Source organism: Carcharodon carcharias, chromosome 10 (assembly GCF_017639515.1).
Source record: "Carcharodon carcharias isolate sCarCar2 chromosome 10, sCarCar2.pri, whole genome shotgun sequence".
In the NCBI taxonomy this organism is placed as follows: domain Eukaryota; kingdom Metazoa; phylum Chordata; class Chondrichthyes; order Lamniformes; family Lamnidae; genus Carcharodon; species Carcharodon carcharias.
In genome coordinates, this window is record NC_054476.1 from 140,456,606 (window position 1) to 140,481,364 (window position 24,759).

General features: G+C 43.6%; 1 protein-coding gene across 1 annotated transcript in view; it reads left to right on the top strand.

Moving 5' to 3' along the window:
- Window positions 1-381: 381 nt before the first annotated feature.
- abr (ABR activator of RhoGEF and GTPase) overlaps window positions 382-24,759 on the top strand; it is a 215,987-nt gene continuing 191,609 nt past the window's right edge. Inside the window, exon 1 of the mRNA XM_041197333.1 lies at window positions 382-1,237. Coding sequence (XP_041053267.1) covers window positions 433-1,237 — 805 coding nt within the window. The 5' untranslated portion in view covers window positions 382-432. The remainder of the gene's footprint in view (window positions 1,238-24,759) is intronic.

Consider the following 24,759-nt stretch of genomic DNA (forward strand, 5'->3'; position numbering starts at 1 on the left):
TGAGGGTAGGGGGGTTGGTGGGGTTTAGGGTAGAGGCGGGTTGGCGAGTGAGGGAAGCGGAGTTGGGGGGCTGAGGGTAGGGAGGGTAGGGGAGGTTGGGGGAGTGAGGTTTGGGGGTGGGGGGCTGAGGGTAGGGGAGTTTGGGGTGAGTGAGGTTAGGGGGTGAGGGCTGGGGGTGGGGCAGAGTAGGGGAGGTTGGGGGGAGTGAGGTTTGGGGGTGAGGGTACGGGGGTGGGGGTGGGGGAGGGTAGGGGAGTTTGGGGGGGGTGAGGGTAGTTGGGGTGAGGGCTGGGGGTGGGGAGGGTGCTTGGTGTTTAGCGGGGGTGTTTAGCGGGGGTGGCCCTGGGGGCCAGGGCGGGTGTTCAGGAGGCGGAAGCGGGGTGAACTGCGCTGGAGCCGCGGCCCCGAGTGGCGGATCGGGCGGCCCTGGGGATGTGGGAGCCGGAGGAGTTTGAGCGGCACTGGCTGCTGGAGTTCCCGGGGGGACAGGCTCCTCACATGGACATCCAGACCCTGGCGGAGCTGGAGTCTGAGCTGGAGCGGAGTAAGGAGAGACTCCGAACCAGGCAGCAGCAGTTGGCCCAGGAGAAATTCAAAGTCATTTATCTGCAAACGGCGCTGGAACGACTGGCGGCCAAAACTGAGCCCAGGGGAGGGACACTGGACAAGGGAGAAACACTGGACAAAGCCGGGACTCCGGACAATCCCGGGACACTGGAACTTCCAGAGGGACAGAGGATTCACCCCGAGCACACGGGATACAAATGTAGCCGCGACTCCCAGAAAGAGAAACAAAATAACCCGGGACAGGGAGAGGAGGACCCGGGCCAGGGAGAGACTGACCCGGGACAGGGAGAGGAGGACCCGGGCGAGGGAGAGACTGACCCAGGACAGGGAGAGGAGAACCCGGGCCAGGGAGAGACTGACCCGGGACAGGGAGAGGAGGACCCGGGACAGGGAGAGACTAACCCGGGCCAGGAGGAGATGAATCAGGAACACGAGGAACATGTGGACAGTGAAAGGGATTCTGCCTCTCCGATCCCCGATCAGCATGGGCCGAGCGGCCTTCGGAGGGCACAGAGAGTAAACCGGTTCTGGGACAGCGGCAGCACTTCGGGTTCAAGACTCAGATTCAAAAGACACCAACTGCTCAGAGTTCCTGGTGGCTCAAAGCGTCCGTCCAGCGGAGGAAGCGACGGATACACAAGCTCAGAGCAGGAGGATGGAAGTTCAGCAGGTAGGGGCTGAGAAGACGAGGGAAACCACTAATAGTTACCAGTCTGTCACTGTGTAACACTGGGGTAGAGTAATGGTGGGGACAGGTCTGTCACTGTGTAACACTGGGGTAGAGTAATGGTGGGGACAGGTGTGTCACTGTATAACACTGGGGTACAGCACTGGTGGGGACATGTCTGTCCCTGTATAACAGTGGGATAGAGTAATGGTGGGGACAGGTGTGTCACTGTATAACACTGGGATAGAGTACTGGTGGGGACAGGTGTGTCTCTGTATAACAGTGGGGTAGAGTAATGGTGGGGACAGGTGTGTCACTATAACACTGGGGTAGAGTACTGGTGGGGACAGGTGTGTCACTGTATAACACTGGGGTACAGCACTGGTAGAGGCAGGTCTGTCAGTGTATAACACTGGGGTACAGCACTGGTGGGGACATGTCTGTCACTGTATAACAGTGGGGTAGAGTAATAGTGGGGACAGGTGTGTCACTGTATAACACTGGGGTAGAGTACTGGTGGGGACAGGTGTGTTACTGTATAACACTGGGGTACAGTACTGGTGGGGACAGGTGTGTTACTGTATAACACGGGTACAGTACTGGTGGGGACAGGTCTGTCACTGTATAACACGGTTACATTAATGGTTGAGACAGGTGTGTCACTTTATAACACTGGGGTACAGTACAGTTGGGGCCATTTCTTTCACTGTATAATACTGGGATACAGTACTGGTGTGGACAGGTCTGTCACTGTTTAACATTCGGGTACAGTACTGTTGGGACAGGTGTGTCACTGTATAACACTGGTGTACAGTACAGGTGGGGACAATCTGTCACTGTATAACACTGGTGTACTGTACTGCTGGAGACTGGTGTGTCACTGTATAACACTGCGGTTCTGTCCTGCTGGGGACAGGTCTCTCACTGTGTAACACTGGGTTACATTACTGGTTGAGACAGGTGTGTCACTTTATAACACTGAGGTACAGTACTGGTGGGGACATGTCTGTCACTGTATAACAGTGGGGTAGAGTAATAGTGGGGACAGGTGTGTCACTGTATAACACTGGGGTAGAGTACTGGTGGGGACAGGTGTGTTACTGTATAACACTGGGGTACAGTACTGGTGGGGACAGGTGTGTTACTGTATAACACGGGTACAGTACTGGTGGGGCCAGGTCTGTCACTGTATAACACGGTTACATTAATGGTTGAGACAGGTGTGTCACTTTATAACACTGGGGTACAGTACAGTTGGGGCCATTTCTTTCACTGTATAATACTGGGATACAGTACTGGTGTGGACAGGTCTGTCACTGTTTAACATTCGGGTACAGTACTGTTGGGACAGGTGTGTCACTGTATAACACTGGTGTACAGTACAGGTGGGGACAATCTGTCACTGTATAACACTGGTGTACTGTACTGCTGGAGACTGGTGTGTCACTGTATAACACTGCGGTTCTGTCCTGCTGGGGACAGGTCTCTCACTGTGTAACACTGGGTTACATTACTGGTTGAGACAGGTGTGTCACTTTATAACACTGGGGTACAGTACTGGTGGGGACGGGTCTTTCACTGTGTAACAGTGGGGTACAACTACTGGTGAGGAGAGGTCTGTCACTGTATAACACTGGGCTAGAGTACTGGTGGGGACAAGCCTGTCACTGTATAATACTGGGTTACAGAACTAGTAGGGAGAGGTCTGTTACTGTATAACGCTGGGGTACAGTACTTGTGGGGACAGGTCTTTCACTGTATAACACTGGGGTACAGTACTGGTGGGGACAGATCTGTCACTGTATAATACTAGGGTACAGTGCTGTTGGGGACAGGTCTGTCACTGTATAACAAGGGTACAGTACTGGTGGGGACAGGTCTGTCACTGTAAAACACTGGAGTACACTAGGCACTGATTTTGCATAATTTGCAAGGAAAGCAATGGGAACTTGATGAGAATCTTTTAATGAAAGCGTGTTGTTCGAGTCAGGAATGCACTGCCAGACTCTGTGGTGGAGGCATGTCAATTTGAGGCTTTTAAAATGGAAATAGATTGGTATCTGAAATGGAAAAATATGTTTTGTTATTGGAAATGGGTTGGGTGTGGCACACAGTGAATTTCTCCTCTAGACAGCCAGTACCAACATAATGGGCTGAATGGCCTCCTTGTGTGCTGTAAATATTCTGCGATTCTATCACGTCTCATTCTTCTAAACTTTAAATTATGTAGATGCAATTTTTTCTCCGTCCCTACCTCAGACAGCCCTGTCATCCCGGGAACAATCTAGTTAGCCTTCACTGTACCTTCTCCAATATACATTCAATGTCACCTTCCAATTCAGAAATCTATTGCTCAGACACACCAGTTGTCTGGAAATCTTTGCAGCAGTCCCAAGCAACTCAGCATCATTTTACCGTCATACTTGGGGAGCCGAAGCATGAACGATGCAGCATTTGGTGCAGTGGTAATGTCACTGGACTAGCAATCTAGAGGCCCAGGCAAATGCTTTGTGAACATAGGTTCAAATCCCACCACAACAGATGGTGGAATAATGGTGACCATGGCACCATCTTCAATTGTAAAAACTCATTTGGTTCACTCATGTTGTTCAGGGAAGGAAATCTGCCATCCTTACTTGGACTGGCCTACATGAGACTCCAGACCCACAACAATGGGGTTGACTCTTAACTGCGCGCTGAAATGGCCTAGCAAGCCACTTAGTTCAAGGGTAATTAGGGATGGGTAATTAAAGATATGACCTAACGGCCATCTCCAGAGACATGGCTGCACTGTGACCAAACTGGGAACTGAAGGTTCAAGGATATTTGGCATTTAGGAAGGATCGGCAAAAAGGAAAAGGAGGTGGGGTAGCACTGTTAATAATGGATGGGATCAGTAAATCAGGGAGAGAAAATCTTAGATCAGAAGATCAGGATGTAGAATCAGTTTGAGTGGAGCTAAGAAACAGCAAGGGGCAGCAAACATTGGTGGGCCTCCAAATAGTAATGTTAACGTACGGCATGTTATAAATCAGGTGCATGTAACATTTATAGACTTTCAATCTACATGTAGAATGGGTAAAACTAATTTGCACTATGCTGTGGAGGACATATTCCTGGAATGTATACCAGATGATTTTCTAGAACAGTATGTTGAGGAACCAACTAGAGAATGGGATATTTTAGATCCAGTATTGTGCAATGAGAAAGGGCTAATAAATAAACTCATCGTAAAGGAGCCTTTAGGGAAGAGTGACCATGATATGTAGGAATTTTACATGGTTCGAAAGTGATGCAGTTCCATCTGAAACTAGGGTCTTCAGTCTAAAAAAGGGAAACTACGAAGGTATGAGGGGCAAGTTAGTTGTAGTATATTGGGGAACTACATGAGAAGATATAATGGAAGACATAGAATAGCTAACATTTAAAAAATTGATACATGGTTTGCAACAAATTTACATTCCTTTAAGGCACAAAAAGACAGCAAGAAAACTGATCTAACCATCTGATCTAACGAGAGAAGTTAAGGATTCCATCAGATCAAAGGAAGAGGCATTAAAGTTGCCGAAAAAAGTAGCAAGCCTGAGGATTGGGAGAATTGTCAAATTCAGCAAAAGAAAACCAAGGAATTGATAAGGAAAGCAAAAATAAAATATAACAGTAAACTAGGGAGGAACGTAAAAGCTTCTATAGATTTGTATAAGGAAAAGGTTAGTAAAAATAAATCTGGGCCTATTACAGGCAGAGAATGGAGAATTTATAATGGGGCATTAGGAAATCACAGAGAAGCTAAACAAATATTTTGTGTCTGTCTTCATGGAGGAAAATACAAAAAACCTTCCTAAAATATTGGGGAGCCAAGGGAGGGACGTGAATGTACTGTTGCCAAACTTGCAGATGATACAAAGATAGATGGGAAGGTAAGTGGTGAGGATGACACAAGGAGTCTACAGAGGGATATTGACAGGTTAAGTGAGTGGGCAAAAAAGTGGCAGATGGAATGTGTGGGAAAATGTGAGGTTATGCACGTGACAGGAAGAATAGAGGAGCTGAATATTATTTACATGGAGAAAGACTGCAGAAAGCTGCAGCACAGGGATTTGGGGGTTCTTGTGCATGAATCACAAAAAACTAACACACAAGTTCAGCAGGTAATAGGGAAGGCAAATGAAATGTTGGCCTTTATTTCAAAGGGAATGGAGAATAAAAATAGGGAAGTTTTGCTAAAACTATACAAGGCACTGGTTAGACCACACCTAGAATACTGTGAACAGTTTTGGTCCCCTTATCTAAGGAAATACATACTGGCATTGGAGGCAGTCCAGAGAAGGCTCACTAGGTTGATCCTGGGGATGGAGGGATTTTCTTATGTGGAGAGGTTGAGTAGGTTGGGCCTGTACTCATTGGAGTTTAAAAGAATGAGAAGTGACCTTATTGAAACATATAAGATTCTTAGGGGGCTTGACAGAATCTATGCTGAGAGGTTGTTTCACCTTGTGGGAGAGCCTAGGACCATGGGGCATAATCTCAGAGTAAGAGGTCGCCCATTTAAGACAGAGATGAGGAGGAATTTCTTCTCTCAGAGGTTAGTGAATCTGTGGAATTCTTTACCGCAGGGGGCTGTGGAGGCTGGGATATTTATATTTAAGGCTGAGATAGACAGATTTTTAATCAGTAAGGGAATCACGGGTTATGGGGAAAAGGCAGGAAGGTGGAGTTGAGGATTATCAAATCAGCCATGATCTCATTGAATGGCAGAGCAGACTCGATGGGCCAAATGGCCTACTTCTGCTCCTTATGGTCTTATGGACTAATGAGATTGAGGTTCTGAAAGAAATTAGCTTTAGTAAAGTTGTAGTCCTGGAGAAATTAATGGGACTGAAAATTGATAAATCCCTTGGACCTGATAATCGACATCCCAGAGTATTAAAAGAGGTGGTTGTAGAGATAGTGGATGCGTTGGTGATCACCTTTCACTATTTTATAGATTTTGGAACGCTGCCTGCAGATTGGAAGGTAGCAAATGTAACCCCACTATTTTAAAAAAGGAGGGAGAGAGAAACCAGGGAACTACAGACCTGTTAGCCTGACATCTGTAGTAGGGAAAATGCTAGAATCTATTCTAAAAGATGTGATAACTGGACACTTAGAAAATAATGGTAGGATTGGGCAGAGTCAACATAGATTTATGAAAGGGAAATCACATTTGATAAATCTGTTGGGAGTTTTTAGGGATGTTAATAGCAGAATAGATAAGGGAGAACCAGTGGATGTGGTGTATTTGGGTTTTCAGAAGGCTATTGATAAGGTCCCACACAGGAGGTCAGTAGGCAAAATTAGAACACATGGGATTGGGGGAAACATTGGCATGGATTGAGGATTGGTAAATGGACAGAGAACAGAGTAGGTTTAAACGGATTATTCTCAGGATGGCAGGCTGTGACTAGTGGTACCGCAAGGATCAGTGCTTGGGGCCCCAGTTATTCACAATCTATATTAATGATTTAGGTCTGGGGACCAAATGTAACATTTCCAAGTTTGCTGAAGACACAAAACTTAATGGAAATGTGAGTTATGAGGAGGATGCAAAGAGGCTTCAAGGGGATTAGACAGGCTAAGTGAGGCAAGAACATGGCAGATGGAATATAATGTGGAAAAATGTGAAGTTATCCACTTTGGTAGGAAAAACAGAAATGCAGAGTATTTCTTAAATGGGGAGAGGTTGCAAAGTGTTGATGTCAAAAGCGGCCTGGATATTTTTGTGCATAAGTCACTGGAAGCTAACATGCAGGCGCAGCAAGCAATTAGGAAGGCAAATGGTATGTTGGCCTTTATTGCAAGGGGATTTGAGTACAGGAGTAAAGAAGTCTTGCTTCAGTTGTATAGAGCCTTGTGAGATCACACCTGGAGTACTGTGTACAGTTTTAGTCTCCTTATCTAAGGAAGGATATATGTGCCTTAGAGGGAGTGCAGCGAAGGTTCACCAGACTGATTCCTGGGATATTGGGTTTGTTCTGTGAGGAAAGATTGAGGAGACTGGGTCTATATCCTCTAGAGTTTAGAAGAATGAGAGGTGACCTCATTGAAGTGTACAAAATTCTTACAGGACTCGACAAGGTAAATGCAGGAAGGACGTTTCCCCTGGTTAGGGGGTCGAGAACCAGGAGACACAGTCTCGGAATAAGAGATAGGCCATTAGGAGATGAAAAGAGATTTCTTTTGTCAGAGGCAAAGTGAATCTTTGGAATTCTCTATCCCAGAGGGCCATGGAAGCTCAGTCACTCAGTATGTTCAAAGCAGAGGTCGATAGATTTCTAGATGACAAATACATCAAGAGATATGGGGATAATGTGGGAAGATGGCACTGAGGTAGGAGATCAGCCAGGATCTTGTTGAATGGTGGAGCAGGCTTGAGGGGCTGAATGGCCTCCTTCTCCTCCTATGTTCCTATGTTGGCCTTGCCAAAGACACCCACATCCCATGGAAGAATGAATAGAAAAAATGTTATCACTGTTTTATGTTTCAGGTAAATATTGATATTGATGCTGTTTTCTGGTTCTCACACACACTTGTGGTTAGACATTCTAATGCCATTCTATAATCCACAAAATTTCAACATCCAGAAATGACTTGGTCCCAAGCATTCTGGACTGGAGAAGTTACAGTGCATTTCCTTTCTTAAATGTAAAGATAAAAATTGCACACAGTACTCCAGGTCTAGTCTCACCAAAGCCCTGTAAAATTTAGCAATATTTATTTATTCTTGCACTCCAGTCCCATTGCAATAAAGGCCAACATGACATTTGTTTTCCTAATTTCCTAATGTGCCTGCATGCTAACTTTTTGTGTCCCTTGTATAGGTACACGCAAGTCTCTCTGAACATCAAGTTTCATGTCTTATAAAATATATTCGGCTTTTCTATTCTTACTACCAAAGTGAGTAACCTCACACTTCCCCCCTTCCCCCACCATTATACTTCATCTGCCATCTTGTTGCCCACTCTTTTAACCTGTCCGTATCTCTTTACAATCTCTTTGTGTCCTCACAAATTTCCTTTCCACCTAGCTTTGTATCATCAGCTAATTTTGATACATTAATCCCAGCCTGTTTGTCTAACTCATTAATATAGATGGTAAATGGGTGAGGCCTTAGCTTTAGTTCATGTGACATTCTACTAGTCACAGCCTGCCAACTTGATAATGTCCCATTTATCCCTACTCTTAGCTTCCTTTCGGCTAAACAATCCTCTATCCATGTTAATATATTACCCTAAACTCCATGAGCCCTTATATGGTGTATCTTTTCTGTGGCTCCTTATCGAATACCTTTTTGAAAACCCAAGTATACAACGTCTACTGGTTTGTCTTTGCCTATCTTGCTAGTTATATCCTCAAAAAAACTATTATGTTTGTTAAACACTATTTCCCTTTCGTAACACCACTTGTTCTGATCAAACTATGATTTTCTGCGTGACTTCCTTAAGTAATAGTTCCCTGCATTTTCCTGATGACTGATGTCAGGCCAACTGGCCTGTAGTTCCCTGTTTCCTCACTCCCTCCTTGTTTGGATAGCGGTGTGACATTTGCCAACTTCCAATCTGCTGGGACTGTTGAATCCTATGATATAGACCATCAGGTCCTGGAGATTTATTGGATTTTAGTCCCTTAAGTTTCCCCAGTACTTTTTCTCTGATGAAACTAAGTACCATGATTTCCTCGTTCTTAAGGTCTTTTATACATATGTAAAAAGCAAGAGGGTAGCCAGGGAAAGGGTAAGCCCACTCAGGGACAGAGGTGGGAATCTGTGTGTAGAGCTAGAAGAGACGGGAAAGATACTAAATGAATACTTCTCATCAGTATTCACCAAAGAGAAGGACTTAGCAGTTGATTTGTCTAGGGAAGAGTGTGTAGATAACCTAGATCATGTTGAGATCAAAAAAGAGGAGGCTTTAGGCATCTTGAAGAATATTAAGGTGGATAAGTCCCCAGGGCCAGATGGGATCTACCCCAGGGTACTGAGGGAGGCAAGGGAGGAGATTGCTGAGGCCTTGACAGAAATCTTTGTATCCTCACTGGCTATGGGTGAGGTCCCAGAGGACTGGAGAATGGCCAATGTTGTTCCATTGTTTAAGAAGAGTAGCAGGGATAATCCAGGAAATTACAGGTTGGTGAGCCTTATATCAGTGGTAGGGAAATTATTGGAGAATATTCTTCATGACAGGATTTACTACCATTTGGAAGTAAATGGGCATATTAGTGAGAGGTAGCATGGTTTTGTGAAGGGGAGGTCGTGTCTCACTAACTTGATCAAGTTTTTCGAGGAAATGACAAAGGTGTTTGACAATGGAAGGGCAGTGGATGTTATGTACATGGATTTCAGTAAGGCCTTAGACAAGGTCCCTCATGGCAGACTGGTACAGAAGGTAAAGTCGCACGGGATCAGAGGTGAGCTGGCAAGATGGATACAGAATTGGCTTGGTCATAGAAGACGGAGATTAGCAGTGGAAGGGTGCTTTTCTGAATGGAGAGCTGTGACTGGTGGAGTTCCGCAGGGATCAGTGCTGGGACCTTTGCTGTTTGTAGTATACATAAATGATTTGGAGGAAAATGGAACTGGGCTAATTAGTAAGTTTGCAGATGACACTAAGGTTGGAGGAGTTGCAGATAGTGAAGAGGATTGTCAAAGGATACAATGGGATATAGATCGGTTGGAGACTTGGGCAGAGAAACAGCAGATGAAGTTTAATCCGGACAAATGTGAGGTAATGCATTTTGGAAGGTCTAATACAGGCAGGAATTATACAGTAAGTGGCGGAACCCTTAAGTGCATTGATGGGCAGAGGGATCTGGGTGTACAGGTCCACAGGTCACTGAAAGTGGCAACGCAGGTGGATAAGGTAATCAGGAAGGCATATGGCATGCTTGCCTTCATTGGCAGGGGTATTGAGTGTAAAAGCTAGAAAGTCATGCTGCAGCTGTATAGAACGTTGGCTAGGCCACACTTGGAATATTGTGTGCAATTCTGATCGCCACATCACCAGAAGGATGTGGAGGCATTGGAGAGGGTGCAGAGGAGGTTTACCAGGATGCTGCCTGGTCTGGAGGTTATTAGCTGTGAGGAGAGGTTGGAGAAACTCGGATTGTTCTCACTAGAGCGACAGAGATTGAGGGGCGACTTGATAGAAGTTTACAAAATTAAGAGTAGCATGGACAGAGTAGATAGCCAGAAGCTTTTTCCCAGGGTGGAAGAGTCAATTACTAGGGGACATAGATTTAAGGCGAGAGGAGAAAACTATAAAGGTGATGTGCATGGCAAGTTTTTTTTACACAGAGGGTAGTGAGTGTCTGGAATTCGCTGCCAGAGGAGGTGGTGGAAGCAGGTACGATAGTGGTGTTTAAGAGGCAGCTTGACAAATACATGAATAAGATGGGAATAGAGAGATATGGACTCCGGAAGTGCAAAATGTTTTAGTTGATGGGCAATATGATCAGCGCAGGCTTAGAGGGCCAAAGGGCCTGTTCCTGTGCTGTACTTTTCTTTGTTCTTTGTTCTTTGTTATTACTCTCTATTTCCGGTATGTCTTTTACCGTGAAGACAGACACACGATATTTGTTCAATGTTTCTGCCATTTCCTTATTCCCCGTGATAATTTCTCCTGCTTCTGACTCTAAAGGGCCAATATTTACTTTAGCTACTCACTTCCTTTTGATATACTTGTAAAAAGCTCTTCCAATCTGTTTTTATATTCCTGGCTAGTTTACTCTCAGCCTCTATTTTTTTCCTTTTTAATCAACTTTTTGGTGGCCCTTTGCTGGTTTCTGAAACACTCCCAATCCTCAGATTTACTACTATTCTTTGTAACATTATAAGCCTCTTCTTTTAATCTAATACTATCCATAACCTTCTGTGTGAGCCACAGATGAATCTTTCTTCACAGGAAGTGGTTGAAGCAAATAGTTCAGATCCCCTTAAGAGGTTGATGAGAGAAAAGGGAATAGAAAGATAAGCTGAAAGACGTGGATACATATGAAAATATGAATTAGGAACAGGTGTAGGCCATTTGGCCCTTTGAATCTCCAAGGTCATTAGATAAGATCTCAGCCGACCTGATTGTGGCCTCAATTCTACTTCCCTGCCTACCCCTGTACCCTTTGACTTCCTTGTCAATCAAGAATCCATCTGACTTAGCCTCAAAAATATTCAAAGACCCAGCCTCCACTCCTCTCTGGGGAAGAGAATTCCACAGATGAATGACCCTCATCTCAGTATTAAATGGAGACCCCTTATTTTTAAACTACTCTCTAACTTTTTTTTCTACTTCTCTACTTCTAGACTCCCCCAAGAAGGGAAACATCCTTTCAGCATCCACCCTGTCAAGTCCCCTCAGGATCATATATGTTTCAATAAGGTCACCTCTCATTCTTCTAAACTCCAATGGATACAAACCCAGCCTGTCCAACCTTTCCTCGTAAGATAACCCCCCACCCCACCCCCCATTCAGGAATCAGTCGAGTGAACCTTCTCTGAACCGCTTCCAATGCATTTATATCCTTTCTTAAGCAAGGAGGCCAAAACTGTACACAGTGCTCCAGATGCGATCTCACCAAGGTCCTGTACAAATGTAGCAACTCTTCCCTACTTTTATATTCCATTCCCGTTGCAATAAACACCAACATTCCAGTTGCCTTCCTAATCACTTGCTGTACCTGCATACTAACTTTTTGTGATTCATCTACCAGGACACCCAGATCCCTCTGTACTGTAGAGTTCTGCAATCTATCTCCATCTAAATAATTTGCTGCTTTTCTATTCTTCCTGCCAAAGTGAACAAGCTCACATTTTCCCATATTATACTCCATCTGCCAATTTTTTGCCCACTCACTTAACCTGTTTGCAGACTCTCCACCTCCTCTTGACAACTTACTTTCCTATCTATCTTGGTGTCATCGGCAAATTTAGCTACCATACATTCGCTCCCTTTATCCAAATCATTGATGTAGATTGTGAATAGTTGAGGCCTCAGCACTGATCCCTGTGGCACTCCACTAGTTCCAGCTTGCCACCCTGAAATGGCACATTTATCCCTACTTTCTGCTTCATGTTAGCTAACCAATCCTCTATCCATGATAATACATTAATCCTTACAGCATGAGCTCTTAATTTGCATAATAACTTTCCATATGGCACCTTATTAAATGCCTTTTGATAAGATGCCACCTGGAAAGTTATCATGCAAGGGATGTGGGCAAGTACACCACATGTGAGGCAGATGGAATAGGAAGAGACTCTTGGAGTGTAAACAACAGCACAGAGTGGTTGGGCCAAAAGGCCTGTTTCTCTGCTATGTATTCCAGTAAAGTTTGCAGATTACTGCTCTTTTTAGGTGAAGTATAGGACAATGAAAGTGATACAAACATGAGTTGAAGCCACTCATCATCTTGACTTGGAAATATATCGCCGTTCCTTCACTGTCGCTGGGTCAAAATCCTGGAACTCCCTAACAGCACTGAGGGTGTGCCTACACACAGCGATTCAAGAAGGCAGCTCACCACCACCTTCTCAAGGACAATTAGGGATGGGCAATAAATGTTGGCCCAGCCAGCGAAACCCATATCCTGCTAATGAATGAAAAAAATTGAAGGATGTTGGGTCAGTTCGGCTTGGAATAGAGTCATGAGGTGATCTCAGTTCTGAAGGATTCACTGAAATTGATCGAGACAAATTCACCCAATTGCAAGATTCAAAACCTCACTGTGGGCAGATCCTAAGAGAGGCCTGCTAGTCTATCTCCGCTTTCTTCCCCACCCTCACCCTGCCACACATATACCACCCCGCAGACATACCCACCCCCATTACATTGCTCTGGGCGATGGTTTCACCCATTCATTGCCCTCTTGCTGTACTGATCCCAGGGCTGCAGTTTCCCATTGGGACACAGTTCCACTGCTGCTTTCCATGCTTTTCCCATGGCCAGGCTTGATGTGTAAAAAGACTGCATCATATCCTGTGTGTGGGATTTTTAATGGGCCTTTATTTTATTTATTCACTGGATGTGGGCATCGCTGGCTAGGCCAGCATTTATTGCCTATCCCTAATTGCCCTTGAGAAGGTGGTGGTGAGCTGCCTTCTTGAACCACTGCAGTCCATGTGGTGTAAGTGCACCCACAGTGCTGTTAGGGAGGGAGTTCCAGGAATTTGACCCATCGACAGTGAAGGAACGGTGATATATTTCCAAGTCAGGATGGTGAGTGACTTTGAGGGGAGCCTCCAGGTGCTGGTGTTCCCATCGATCTGCTGCCCTTGTCCTTCCAGATGGTAGTGGTCATGGGTTTAGAAGGTGCTGTCGAAGGAGCCTTGGTGAGTTCCTGAAGTGCATCTTGTAGATGGTACACACTGCTGCTACTGTGCATCAGTGGTGGAGGGAGTGAATGTTTGTGGATGTGGTGCCAATCACATGGAAGGTGTCAATCTTCTTGAGTGTTGTTGGAGTTGCATTCATCCAGGCGAGTGGAGAGTATTCCATCACACTCCTGACTTGTGCCTTGTAGATGGTGGACAGGCTTTGGGGAGTCAGGAGGTGAGTTACTCGCCACAGGATTCCTAGCCTCGGACCTGCTCTTGTAGCTGCATTATTTGGATGGCTAGTCCAGTTCAGTTTCTGGCCAATGGTAACCCCAGGATGTTGATATTGGGGGATTCAGCAATGGTAATGCCGTTGAATGTCAAGAAGTGATCGTTAGATTCTCTCTTGTTGGAGATGATCATTGCCTGGCACTTGTGTGGCGCAAATGTTACTTGCCATGTGTCAGCCCAAGCCTGGATATTGTCCAGTTCTTGCTGCATTTGGACATGAACTGCTTCAGTATCTGAGGAGTCGCGAATGATGCTGAACATTGTGCAATCATCAGCGAACATCCCCACATCTGACCTTATGATGGAAGGAAGGTCATTGATGAAACAGCTGAAGACGTTTGGGCCGAGGACATTACCCTGAGGAACTCCTGCAGTGATGTCCTGGAGCTGAGATGACTGACCTCTAACAACCACAAACATCTTCATTTGCGCTAGGTATGACTCCAACTAGTGAAGAGTTTTCCCTCAATTTAGTCCTGTGTTATAGCTTCACCAGGTTGAAATGTCATTTTTATGTATGCCTGGTGCTGATCCTGGTATGCCCTCCTGCACTCTTCATTGAACCAGGGTTGATCACTAGGCTTGATGGTAATGATAGAGTGGGGGATATGCTGGGTCATGAGGTTAAAGATTGTGTTCGAGTACAATTCTGCTGCTCCTGATGGCCACAGCACTTCATGGATGCCCAGTCTTGAGTTGCTAGATCTGTTCGAAATCTATCCCATTTAGCATGGCGGTAGTGCCACGCAACACGATGGAGGGGTATCCTCGATGTGAAAGTGGGACTTTGTCTCCGCAACAACTGTGCAGTGGTCACTTCTACTGAATTGTCATGGACAGATGCATCTGTGGCAGGCAGGTTCGTGAGGATGAGGTCAAGTATATTTTTCCTCCTTGTTGGTTCCCTCACCACTGCTGCAGACCCAGTCTAGCAGCTATGTCATTTAGAATTGGACAGTTTAGTCAGTAGTGGTGCTGCTGAGCCACTATTGGTGATGGACATTGAAGTCCCCCATCTAGAGTACATTCTGCACCCTTGCCACCCTCAGTGCTTCCTCCAAGTTGTGTTCAACATAGAGAAGCACTGATTCATCAGCTGAGGGAGGGTAGTACGTGGTAATCAGCAGGAGGTTTCCTTGCCCATGTTTGACCTGATGCCATGAGACTTCATGGGGTTCAGAGTCAATGTTGAGGACTCCCAGGGAACTCCCTCCCAACTGTATACCACTGTGCCACCACCTCTTCTGGATTTGTGGGATAGGACATGCCCAGGGATGGTGATGGTGGTGCCTGGGACAGTATCTGTAAGGTATGATTCCGTGAGGATGACTATGTCAGGCTGTTGCTTGACTAGTCTGAAACAGCTGTCCCAATTTTGGCACTAGTCCCCAGATGTTAGTAAGGGGGACTTTGCAGGGTCGACAGGGCTGAGTTTGCCATTGTTGTTTCTGGTGCCTAGGTTGATGCCGGGTGGTCTGTTCAGTTTCATTCCTTTTTTGTGACTTTGTAGCTTGCTGAGTGGTTTGCTAGGCCATTTCAGAGTCAACACAGGGTCTGGAGTCACGTATAGACCAGACCAGATAAGGACAACAGATTTCCTCCCCTAAAGGACATTAGAGAACCAGGTGGGTTTTTACAACAACTGGCCGGCAATGGTTCCACGGTGATCACCAGACTTTTAATTCCAGATTTTTATTGAATTCAAGTTCCTGTGGTGGGATTCCAATGTGGGGTCCCCAGAGCATTACCTTGGCTCTCTGGAGTACTAGCCCAGTGACAACACCTCTATAATCCCCAGCTCTGCAACCCCCTGAGCTCCCTCTGGTCCTCCAATTCCGGCCTCTTGAGCATCTGCAGCTTAAATCGTTCCACCATTGTTGGCTGTGCTCTAAGCTTGAAATTCTCTTCCTAAACCTCTGCGTGTCTATCCCCCTCTCTCTTTTAAAGCTGCGACCTGCTGTGATATTGTTAAGTGGCTCGCTGTGAAATTTTATTTGAAAACGCTCCTGTGAAGCACTTTGGGACATTTTTCTAGAACAGACGATATAGTACAGAAGGAAGCCATTTGTGCATGTGCTGCTTCTTAGGTACAGCTAGATATCCAATTCATCTCATTCGCCCCTTTGCCCTTTGTCATGGAGTTGTTTTCCTTCAAATATTTATACCGTTTCACCTTTGGAAGTTACTATTGAATCAGCTTTCATATAAATACAGTTGTTGTGAAAGGTGTTATATAAATGCAGGTTCGTTCCTTCTTTAGTTGTAGATGATAAAAATGTGGAAATACCGAGCAGATCACTTAATGTGGGGAAATAGTCAGCGGGAGGTTCACGACTGTCCTGAAGAAGGGAGCTTTGACCTAAGAAATCTACTCCACATGGATGTTGCTGGACCTGCTGAGAGCTTCCAGATGTTTCCTTCCTTGTTTCTGTGATTCCATCCTGGGCACCAGTTTGTTTTTATTTAATGGTTTGAACTGCAGATCAGATCGAAAACCAAAGTTTGGTTTGATTGGATTTAAATTGCTTCTGTCACAATCCACCACTGTTCTCCCATCAAATCAACCTCACGTCTGCAAACTAATCACACGCTCACCATGGGATCCCATCATCACCGGGGAATCAGTGTGTCCCACATCCCGAGAGGCTGCCCCCCCCAGCCATGGGCACCCGCCTGACTCACACACAAGCTCTTTGTCTCTGTTACGTTTCATATCTCTGAGTATCCCAGCATTATCCCAGGGCTCCTGCAGCTATCCCTGATAGAGCTCAGAGTTAATGCAGTGATCACCCTTGAATTCAGAAGCTGTCAATTCCTCTTGGAATCTTCGTCTCACTCTCTTAGGACACCACGCCAAGCTGTACAGAGTCACGATTTATTCAGGGTATTTCTTGCTATTTGGCACCTTGATTGATCTTTTTGTTTGAGTTTTACTTTGCAGTTAAATGAATGGATATTGTTAGAAGCTATTGAAACCACTTTGATCGCCAGGCACTTCCAGACGGGAGGAACTTGGCTGCTGATCTGACTTCCTACATGGTGTGACGTGCCTCAGTTTAGCTTCTCACTGAGTATGTTGTGAGTGTGGTTACGTTGGTCACTGGAACACAAAAGTCTCATTGCATGAAGCAGATTGCAATTGACAGTTAAACCGACACTTACATTTCTAATAGGCAGTGAACTTTATCACAGCCCATGTCAAACAATTGTTAAGCAGTGATGACCGCAGAATTTGCAAAAGCATCTCTTGTCTTTTCTGCAGGTGCAGAGGCATGTGAGAGGAGCATTGCGGTTTATATCAGCTCCTTCCCACACCTACCCTGATCTCGTATCTGAAAAACCAGGTCCGCACTTCCTTCCTGGGTAACATTCAGGGCAAGGAATGAGGGCCTCGGACAGCCCCAGAAGACCATATTCTTGGCTCCATAAACTGAACCAAGGATGCTGGAGAGAACAAGGCATAAGTTAGCTGGTGTGAGGAGAAAATCAGCCCAGATTCATGCACCTAACCATTACCACATCATCCCTGTGGGGAATCCATTTCTGCAATTTAGTAAAGATAGAATCAGATTCGACACTGACATCTCCTGTTCAAGGAGCAATATCCTGAGTATATTATAGAGCAGAGCAGCCCCTGTGTATATTATTGAGAATAGCAGCCCCTGTGTATATTATTGAGAATAGCAGCCCCTGTGTATATTATTGAGAATAGCAGTCCCTGTGTATATTATTGAGAACAGGAGCATTTGTGTATATTATAGAGAAAAGCAGCCCCTGTGTATATTATAGATAATAACAACTACTGTGTATGTTATAGAGAATAGTAGCCTCTGTATATATTATAGAGAATAGCAGCTCCTGTGTATATTATGGAAAATAGCAGCCACAGTGTATATTTTAGGAACAGCAACCACTGTGCATCTTATACAAATAGCAGCCCCTGTGTACATTAAAGAGAATAACAGTCCTTGTATACATTATAGAGAATAACAGCCCCTGTGTATTATTGAGAATAATAGCCCCTGTGTATATAATAGAGAATTGCAGTCCCTTTGTACAATATAGAGAATAGCAGTCCCTGTGAACACTGTAGAGAATAGCAGTCCATGTGAACACTGTAGAGAATGGCTGTCCCTGTGAACATTGTAGAGAATAGCAGTCCCTGTGTATATTTTGGAGAATCGCAGTCTGTGTGTATGTTATAGTGAATAGCAGTCCCTGAGTATATTATCGAGAACTGCAGTCCCTGTGTATATGAAAGGGAATAGCAGCCCCTGTGCATATTATAGAGAATAACAGTCCCTGCCTGTGTTATAGGGAATATCAGCTGCTGTGTACGATGTAGAGAATAGCAGCCCCTGTGTATGATATAGAGAATAGCAGTTTCTGTGTATGTTGTATGGAATATCAGCTCCTGTGTATGTTATAGAGTATAGCAGCCCCAGTGTATATTCTAGAGAATAATAGCCCCAGTGTATATTATAGAGAATAGCATCCACTGTGTATATCATGGAGAATAGTAGCCCCTGTGCACACTGTAGAGAATAGCAGTACCAGTGTATATTACAAAGAATTGCAGTCCCTGTGTATATTATAGAGAATTGCAGTCCCTGTGTATATCGTAGAGGATAGCAGTCCCTGTGTATATTATAGAGAATTGCAGTCCCTGTGTATATTGTATGGAATATCAGCTCCTGTGTATGTTATAGAGAATATCAGCTCCTGTGTATGTTATAGAGAATAGTAGCCCCTGTGTATATTATAAGAGTAGCAGCTGCTGTGTATATTATACAGAATATCAGCCCATGTGTATATTACAAAGAAAAGCAGACCCTGTACATCTTACAGAGAATATCAGTTCCTGTGTATATTGTAGAGAATAGCAGCCCCAGTGTGAATTATAGAGAATTGCAGCCCCAGTGTATATTATAGAGAATAGCAGCCCCAGTCTATATCATAGAGAATAGTGGCCCCTGTGCATACTGTAGAGAATAGCAGTCCCTGTGTATATTACAGAGAATAGCGGACCCTATGTATATTATAGAGAAGAGCAGTCCCTGTGTATATTGTAGAGAATTGCAATCCCTGTGTATATCGTATGCAATATCAGCTCCTGTGTATATTGTGGAGAATAGCAGCTACTGTGTATATATTACAGAATAGCAGACCTGAGTATATTGTAGAGAATAGCAGCCCCTGTGCATGTTACAGAGAATAGCAGCCCCAGTGTATATTATAGAGAATAGCAGCCGCTCCATATATTATAGAGACTAGCAGCCCCTGTGCAAACTGTAGAGAATTGCAGTACCGGTGTATATTATAGAGAATTGCACTACCGGTGTATATTTTAGAGAATTGCAGTACCGGTGTATATTGTAGAGAATTGCAGTCCCTGTGAATATTATAGAGGTTAGCAGTCCCTGTGAATATTATAGAGGTTAGCAGTCCCTGTGAATATTATAGAGGTTAGCAGTCCCTGTGAATATTATAGCGGTTAGCAGTCCCTGTGAATATTATAGAGGTTAGCAGTCCCTGTGAATATTATAGAGGTTAGCAGTCCCTGTGAATATTATAGAGGTTAGCAGTCCCTGTGAATATTATAGAGGTTAGCAGTCCCTGTGAATATTATAGAGGTTAGCAGTCCCTGTGAATATTATAGAGGTTAGCAGTCCCTGTGAATATTATAGAGGTTAGCAGTCCCTGTGAATATTATAGAGGTTAGCAGTCCCTGTGAATATTATAGAGGTTAGCAGTCCCTGTGAATATTATAGAGGTTAGCAGTCCCTGTGAATATTATAGAGGTTAGCAGTCCCTGTGAATATTATAGAGGTTAGCAGTCCCTGTGAATATTATAGAGGTTAGCAGTCCCTGTGAATATTATAGAGGTTAGCAGTCCCTGTGAATATTATAGAGGTTAGCAGTCCCTGTGACTATTATAGAGGTTAGCAGTCCCTGTTTATATTATAGGGAATAGCAGTCCCTGTGTATATTATAGAGTATTGCAGTCCCTGTGTATATTATAGAGTATTGCAGTCCCTGTGTATATTATAGAGAATTGCAGTGCCTGTTGTATATTATAGAGGATAGCAGCCCCAGTGTACATTATAGAGGATAGCAGCCCCAGTGTATATCATAGAGAATAGTAGCCCCTGTGCACACTGTAGAGAATAGCAGTACCAGTGTATATAACAGAGAATAGCAGTACCAGTGTATATAACAGAGAATTGCAGTCCCTGTGTATATTATAGAGAATTGCAGTCCCTGCGTATATTGTAGAGGATAGCAGTCCCTGTGTATATTATAGAGAATAGCAGTCCCTGTGTATATTATAGAGAATAGCAGTCCCTGTGTATATTATAGAGAATAGCAGTCCCTGTGTATATTGTATGGAATATCAGCTCCTGTGTATGTTATAGAGAATAGCAGCCCCTATGTGTATTATAGAGAGTAGCAGCAACTGTGTGTATCCCATGGAATATCAGCTCCTGTGTATGTTATAGAGAATAGCAGCTCCTTTGTATGTTATAGAGAATAGTAGCCCCTGTGTATATTATAGAGTAGCAGCCGCTGTGTATATTATGCAGAATATCAGCCCATGTGTATATTACAAAGAAAAGCAGTCCCTGTACATCTTATAGAGAATATCAGTTCCTGTGTAGATTGTAGAGAATAGCAGCCCCTGTGTATATTATAGAGAATAGTAACCCCTGTGCATACTGTAGAGAATAGCAGTCCCTGTGTATATTACAGAGAATAGCAGTCCCTGTGTATATTATAGAGGTTAGCAGTCCCTGTGTATATTGTAGAGAATTGCAGTCCCTGTGTATATTGTAGAGAATTGCAGTCCCTGTGTATATTATAGAGAATTGCAGTCCCTCTGTATATTATAGAGAATTGCAGTCCCTCTGTATATTATAGAGAATTGCGGTCCCTGTGTATATTATAGAGAATTGCGGTCCCTGTGTATATTATAGAGAATTGCAGTCCCTGTGTATATTGTGGAGAATTTCAGTCCCTGTGTATATTATAGAGAATTGCAGTCCCTGTGTATATTATAGAGAATTGCAGTGCCTGTTGTATATTGTAGAGAATAGCAGCCCCAGTGTATATTATAGAGAATAGTAGCCCCAGTGTATATTATAGAGAATAGCAGCCACTGTGTATATCATAGAGAATAGCAGTACCAGTGTATATTACAGAGAATTGCTGTCCCTGTGTATATTATAGAGAATTGCGGTCCCTGTTTATATTATAGAGAATTGCAGTCCCTGTGTATATTATAGAGAATTGCAGTCCCTGTGTATATTGTAGAGAATTGCAGTCCCTGTGTATTTTATAGAGAATTGCAGTCCCTGTATATATTGTATGGAATATCAGCTCCTGTGTATGTTATAGAGAATAGCAGCCCCTGTGTATGTTATAGAGAATAGTAGAATAGTAGCCCCTGTGTATATTATAGAGAATTGCAGTCCCTGTGTATGTTATAGAGAATAGCAGCCCCTGTGTATGTTATAGAGAATAGTAGCCCCTGTGTATATTATAGAGAACAGTAGTCCGTGTGCATACTGTAGAGAATAGCAGTACCGGTGTATATTACAGAGAATTGCAGTCCCTGTGTATATTATAGAGAATAGCCACCCCTATGTACGTTATAGGGAATAGCAGCCTCTGTGTATATTATAGGGAATAGCAGCCCCTGTGTATATTGTAGAGAATAGCAGCCCCTGTGCATATTATAGGGAATAGCAGCCCCTGTTTATGTTGTAGAGAACTGCAGCCCCTCTGTATAATATAGGGAATAGCAGCCCCTCTGTCTATTATCGAGAAAAGCTGCTCCTGCGTATATTGTAGAGAATAGCAGTCCTTGTGTATATAATAGAGAAAAACCAGCCCCTGTATATCTTATGGAGAATAGCAGTCCCTGTGTATATTATAGAGAATTGCAGTCCCTGTGTATATTAAAGGGAATAGCAGTCCCTCCGTATATTGTAGAGAATTGCAGTCCCTGCGTATATTGTAGAGGATAGCAGTCCCTGTGTATATTATAAAGAATTGCAGTCCCTGTGTAGATTGTATGGAATATCAGCTCCTGTGTATGATATAGAGAATAGCAGCTCCTGTGTATGTTATAGAGAATTGTAGCCCCTGTGTATATTACAGAGTAGCAGCCGCTGTGTATATTACACAGAATATCAGCCCATGTGTATATTACAAAGAAAAGCAGTCCCTGTGTATATTATAGACAATTGCAGTCCTTGTGTATATTGTATGGAATATCAGCTCCTGTGTATGATATAGAGAATATCAGTTCATGTGTTCTTTGTAGAGAATAGCAGCCACAGTGTATATTATAGGGAATAGTAGCCCTTGTGCATACTGTAGAGAATAGCAGCCCCAGTGTATATTATAGAGAATAGTAGCCCCTGTGCATACTGTAGAGAACAGCAGTACCAGTGTATATTACAGAGAATTGCAGTCCCTGCGTATATTGTAGAGGATAGCAGTCCCTGTGTACATTGTAGAGAATAGCGGTCCCTGTGTATGTTATAGAGAATAGCAGTCCCTGTGTACATTGTAGAGAATTGCAGTCCCTGTGTATATTATAGAGAATAGAAAGTTCTGTGTATACTATAGGGAATAACAGTCCCTGTGTACATTATAGTGAATAGCAGTCCCTGTATATATTGCATGGAATATCATCTCCTATGTATGTTATAGAGATAGCAGCCCCTATGTGTATTATAGAGAGTAGCAGTTCCTGTGTATATTATACAGAATATCAGCCCATGTGTATATTACAAAGAACAGCATTCCCCGTATATCTTAAAGAGAACAGCAGCCCCTGTGTAATTTGTAGAGAATAGCAGCCCCTGTGTATATTGTAGAGAATAGCAGCCCCAGTGTATATTGTAGAGAATAGCAGCCCCAGTGTATATTGTAGAGAATAGCAGCCCCAGTGTATATTATAGAGAATAGCAGCCCCTGTGTATATTATAGAGAATAGCAGCCCCTGTGCAAACTGTAGAGAATTGCAGTACCGGTGTATATTATAGAGAATTGCAGTCCCTGTGAATATTATAGAGGTTAGCAGTCCCTGTGTATATTATAGAGACCTGCAGTCCCTGTTTATATTATGGGGAATAGCAGTCCCTGTGCATATTATAGAGAATTGCAGTCCCTGTGTATATTATAGAGAATTGCAGTCCCTGTGTATATTATAGAGAATTGCAGTCCCTGTTGTATATTATAGAGGATAGCAGTCCCCGTATATATTATAGAGAATTGTAGTCCCTGTGTATATTATAGACAATTTGTAGTCCCTGTGTATATTATAGAGAATAGCAGCCCCAGTGTATATTATAGAGAATAGCAGCCCCTGTGTATATTATAGAGAATAGCAGCCCCTGTGCAAACTGTAGAGAATTGCAGTACCGGTGTATATTATAGAGAATTGCAGTCCCTGTGAATATTATAGAGGTTAGCAGTCCCTGTGTATATTATAGAGACCTGCAGTCCCTGTTTATATTATGGGGAATAGCAGTCCCTGTGCATATTATAGAGAATTGCAGTCCCTGTGTATATTATAGAGAATTGCAGTCCCTGTGTATATTATAGAGAATTGCAGTCCCTGTTGTATATTATAGAGGATAGCAGTCCCCGTATATATTATAGAGAATTGTAGTCCCTGTGTATATTATAGACAATTTGTAGTCCCTGTGTATATTATAGAGAATAGCAGTCCCTGTGTATGTTATAGAGAATAGCAGTCCCTGTGTATGTTATAGGGAATTGCAGTCCCTGTGCATATTGTTTGGAATCTCAGCTTCTGTATATGCTATAGAGAATAGCAGCCCCTATGTGTATTATAGAGAGTAGCAGCCCCTGTGTTTATTTTGCAGAATATCAGCCCATGTGTATATTACAAAGAATATCAGTCCCTGTACATCTTATGGAGAATAGCAGTACAGGTGTATATAACAGAAAATAGCAGTCCCTGTGTATATTATAGAGAATAGCAGTCCCTGTGTATATTATAGAGGATTGCAGTCCCTGTGTATATTAAAGGGAATAGCAGTCCCTGCATATATTATGGAGAATTGCAGTCCCTGCGTATATTGTGGAGGATAGCAGTCACTGTGTATATTATAAAGAATAGCAGTCCCTGTGTATATTATAGAGAATTGCAGTCCCTGTGTATATTGTATGGAATATCAGCTCCTGTGTATGATATAGAGAATAGCAGCTCCTGTGTATGTCATAGAGAATAGTAGCCCCTGTGTATATTATAGAGTAGCAGCCGCTGTGTATATTATACAGAATATCAGCCCATGTGTATATTACAAAGAAAAGCAGTCCCTGTACATCTTATAGAGAATATCAGTTCCTGTGTAGATTGCAGAGAATAGCAGCCCCTGTGTATATTGTAGAGAATAGTAACCCCTGTGCATACTGTAGAAAATAGCAGCCCCAGTGTATATTATAGAGAATTGCAGTCCCTGTGTATATTGTAGAGAATAGCCACCCCTATGTACGTTATAGGGAATAGCAGCCTCTGTGTATATTATAGGGAATAGCAGCCCCTGTGTATATTATAGAGAATAGCAGCCCCTGAGCATATTATGGGGAATAGCAGCAGCGGTATATATTATAGGGAATAGCAGCCCCTGTTTATGTTGTAGAGAATTGCAGCCCCTCTGTATAATATAGGGAATAGCAGCCCCTCTGTCTATTATCGAGAAAAGCAGCTCCTGCGTATATTGTAGAGAATAGCAGTCCTTGTGTATATAATAGAGAAAAACCAGCCCCTGTATATATTATGGAGAATAGCAGTTCCTGTGTATAATATAGAGAATAGCAGCCCCTGTATATATTACAAAGAATAGCAGGCCCC